This window comes from Sylvia atricapilla, chromosome 10, assembly GCF_009819655.1.
Source record: "Sylvia atricapilla isolate bSylAtr1 chromosome 10, bSylAtr1.pri, whole genome shotgun sequence".
Classification (NCBI taxonomy): domain Eukaryota; kingdom Metazoa; phylum Chordata; class Aves; order Passeriformes; family Sylviidae; genus Sylvia; species Sylvia atricapilla.
Genome location: NC_089149.1, coordinates 10,044,484 through 10,048,489, shown reverse-complemented (window position 1 = coordinate 10,048,489; position 4,006 = coordinate 10,044,484). Strand labels below are relative to the sequence as shown.

General features: G+C 57.3%; 1 protein-coding gene across 1 annotated transcript; it reads left to right on the top strand.

The window, feature by feature from the left end:
• Positions 1 to 992: 992 nt before the first annotated feature.
• SST (somatostatin) lies at positions 993 to 3,736 on the top strand. The gene is made up of 2 exons (XM_066326450.1): positions 993 to 2,382; positions 3,233 to 3,736. The coding sequence occupies exons 1-2, from the start codon at positions 1,591 to 1,593 to the stop codon at positions 3,443 to 3,445; spliced, it is 1,005 nt and encodes a 334-aa protein (XP_066182547.1). The 5' UTR covers positions 993 to 1,590; the 3' UTR covers positions 3,446 to 3,736.
• The last annotated feature ends 270 nt before the right edge of the window (positions 3,737 to 4,006 follow it).

The window sequence follows — 4,006 nt, the reverse complement described above, 5'->3', positions numbered from 1 at the left end:
CTTCTGGCACTTCAGGGCAGATCCATCTCTGTGGAAGCCACAGGAGGATGGTAGCTCTGGAGTGTCCCCATCCGTGTCCCCATCCCCATGGGGTGACACACTGAATGACAGAAGGGATGCCAGCCTGGAGAGTTGCCTGCTGTGTGCACACATTGGCAAGGGATGTTAGGTAACAGCCTCCAGTAAGCCACAGGGGAGCGTGAAATAACACAGTGCTGTCTCCCATTTCCTTCTCTGCTCCTCTCCAGTGTGGAACCCAAGCAGGATGCACTGCCCTGGGCTGTGGGATGAGCTGGTGGGGAGTTGGAGCCTTCTGCAAAGCTGGCCCAGACTTGCAGTGCAGCATGAATGGCTGGGCTGTGCCGAGCAGGAGAGCCTGGGGGCTGTAAAACAGGTCTATTCTCAGTGCAAATAGAATGGGAGAGCCTGGCTTGCTGCTACTGGCACATCTAGAAAAGTGGTGAAATTATTGTTGCTGGGAGAATCCTTCCCCTGCAAACCTCTCTTGAAGGCAGAGGCAAGAGGTCCAGGATAGGTTTGATGCCCTGGCATCTGCTGCCTTGGCCATTTGCCATGCCCAGGACTGGCTCTGCTTCTTTGCCCACAGCAGGAGAGAGACGCTGGTCGAGCTGCTAACACAGGGTCTTGGTGGAGAGAAATATCTGATAGTCATTGTCCTTAGGGACAATCTGCTCTTTTGGGTCCGATCACTTCCCTTAGCCTCGATCTGGGGCTGTGTCCTGTGCCCAAAGCAAGGGAATTTGTCTAAACCAGAGCAGGGGCTGATTCTTCTCCACCGGTTTCCCCAGAGCAACATCACTGCTAGAAGACAGACAGGGTCCCAGAAGCACAGAGCTTGGCCTTGTTCACGTCAGGCTGATGGGGAAAAACTTGCTACAAATGCAGCACAAGTAAACCAAACCCTCAGGGTCTCTCATGTGCTACAAATGAAGGCTTATTCTCTCATGATTTTCATTAATTTTGCTCCACAATTTGGGAAGAATGAAGAGGATGAAAGCTATGCGAGGCTGCAGAGCCACACTGCACAAAGGAAGGGAGGCACCATCCAGGGAAGGCAGTCACAGTGCAGCCCAAAGTTCTGCCTCATCTGGAACCAGAAACCAGCACCAATTCCTCTTGTTGGACTGTGAAACAGGGCAGGAGCACTTTGTTTCAGGCTTCATACCCCCAGGTCAGCCTCAGCAAACCCAGACAGCAGCACCAGGGTTGAAAGTGGGGCAGGGGATGCACATTAATTCATCATGAAACTAAATGTCATTTTGAAGGTTTCTGGGCACCTTTTCACAGTACTCAAATTCTTGTCCCCTCAAGCCTTTCTTCAGCTGGAAATTGAGATAGGAGAGATTCTGATACCCCTTTTATGACAACAGAGGCCCTTTTCGGCACATCCTGCTCTGTTCCTGCCAGCTGGGAGACAGCTGAGGAGGCTGATCCTTCGGGGGGTTTGAAGCAGCTTTTGTGGGCACCAGCAGCTCACAGGGAGAGGCTGGAGGAGTGGTGGAGACTGAGACTGGCCATCCCAGTGGGACAGGTGCATCCCACGGCACCAGCACGTCCAGAGACCCTGAGATGGAGCCGAGGGTCCCTCAGGCTCAGCCAGGGACCAGCACGCCCCGGCCAGAACACCAATTTGTCATCGCTTCCCGGGGCTGCAGAGCCGGGCAGGAACCGGGGAACTCTCCCGGGATGCTCCCGCTGCCCCGGAGCTGCCCGCGGGAGGGGTCTGGGGACGGACCGGTGCCGGAGAGACCCACAGGGGCAGGGCAGGCAAAAAAGAACCCCAGGGGCACCTCAGCACCCGCCACCTCCTGCAGGAGCCGGAGGCAATCGCCCTTAAGGGGGCCCTTTGCCGCTGCCCGGCTTCTGGAGCTGAGGGGCAGGACCCAGCTCCGGGGCGAGGGGCTTTGGCAGAGCGGCAGGAGCTCTGGAAGGACGGTGATTTGGGGACGGGGGCTGCGGGCGGCCGGAGGCGAGGGGAGCTCCGGGGGAACGATGGAGGCTTGGCGGGCGCAGGGCAAAGCGGAGCATCCCCGGTCCCGGTCCCCCCCGTCCCAAAGACCCACCCCCGGCGGCGCGGGGCGAGGGGGGCGCCCCCGCCTTGACGTCAGGAGAAGGGTTTATAAAGGCGGCGGGCGGCGAGGAGATCCCCAACGCCGGAGCCGAGCCGCAGCGGAGCCGCCAGCGCCTCCCGCCGCCGCCTGCCGCGCCCGACCCGCCGGCGAGATGCTGTCGTGCCGCCTCCAGTGCGCCCTGGCCCTGCTCTCCATCGCCCTGGCCGTCGGCACCGTCTCGGCCGCCCCCTCGGACCCGCGGCTCCGGCAGTTCCTGCAGAAGTCGCTGGCCGCCGCCGCCGGGAAGCAGGTGAGAGCCCCGCGACGGGGCGGACACCGCGGGGACCCCTCGGGAGCCCCGACGGCCGCGCTGCGGGCTCCCGCTTCTACAGAAACCCCGCTTCCCCTCTGCAGAGCCTCCGCTCCCTGACAGAGCCCCGGCACCCCTGCTCCAGCCTGCCCCGGGGTCCCTGTCTCAGACGCCCGGTTCCTTGCTGCAGATCCCCCTTTCCCCACAGAGCCCCCGGTCCCCGCCGGGGCTGAGCCATCGGCAGGTCGGGCTGCTGGTGCTGGGAGGCGAGACGGTCCAGTTGGGTGCTGGTGATCGGTGAGGAGCGAGGCGCTGCTGGGGAACAGGGCAGAGCCCCTGGTGAAGCTCCCAAGGGTTTCTCCGGGTCACAGAACCAAGGCAGCCTCCCCAGAGCACGGAACAATGGCTTTATCCATGCTGGGTGACAGCCCAGACTTGGCGGGACTAGAAGGAAAATAAGTCTTAGTGAGATGGAGACCAATTCAACCTCCCCTGCCAGCTCCCCCAAAGACCTTTCCCCTGTCACTTTAGCAGCAGGCTCGTGGCATCCTTGCTGAGTACGGGGCTGAGTGCTGGAGCCGTGGGAAGAGAAGGTAAAGACGAGCTCATCCTGTCACAGGCAGGACAGGGCTCTGCTCCCCACACCAGGTAGATGCCATAGGCACAACTGCTGCATAGCAGCTGTGAGGCTGAGCTCTGTGGAAAGCCAGGGCTCCTCTTCTCCTGCATCCTAAATGTCTCTAATCTGGCCACGGAGGAGTCTTAGATGAGCAGAGTGGTGAGCCACCAAAATCAAGGAATAATTGTGGTCTCTCTATCTCTTTCTCCATTTCTGTCTCTTGTCCCCAAGGAACTGGCCAAGTACTTTCTGGCAGAACTGCTTTCAGAGCCAAGTCAGACAGAAAATGAAGCCCTGGAGTCTGAGGACTTGTCCCGAGGGGCTGAGCAGGATGAAGTGAGACTGGAGCTGGAGCGCTCGGCTAACTCAAACCCCGCTCTGGCACCCCGGGAACGCAAAGCAGGCTGCAAGAACTTCTTCTGGAAAACTTTCACATCCTGTTAGCTTTTGAAACCCACCTCTCCTCCCCATCCATCCCTGCCCAGCCCTGAGCAGAACCTTCACCACAAGAGGCGAAGACTGTAAATACACAATCCACAGTTATGGTGAAATTAAACAAACAAGGAAAATTTGAGTTTGATTTCCACTTGTTTTAATAAAACTTTCTGTTCCAATTGTACATGATTTGCTTGAGTTGTGATTTCTGACTAGTTCTTTGATGACATGCACTCTGCAACTCTTTCAAATGTACTATTTTTAATTCTCTGTTGCAATAAAATTTATGTTTCAAATGGTGATGCTGAGGCTCAGTGGTCAATGAGAAAACTGAAGTTACCTCTCAGGCTGCTCATCTTCGGAATGCTGCCTGTCTCAGGGCAGCAAACACCATCCACATCCACATGTATGCGCACACACATACAGTGTATCATAATATGGTATTTTTTCCTGTGGTCTTACTAAATAACTAGAGCCACAGTGCTATTTTAGATATCCAATCCCCGCAGTTGTGGCTGAATCAAATCCACAGCGCTTGGCACTTCAAGTCAGTCTGGAGGATTTACACCC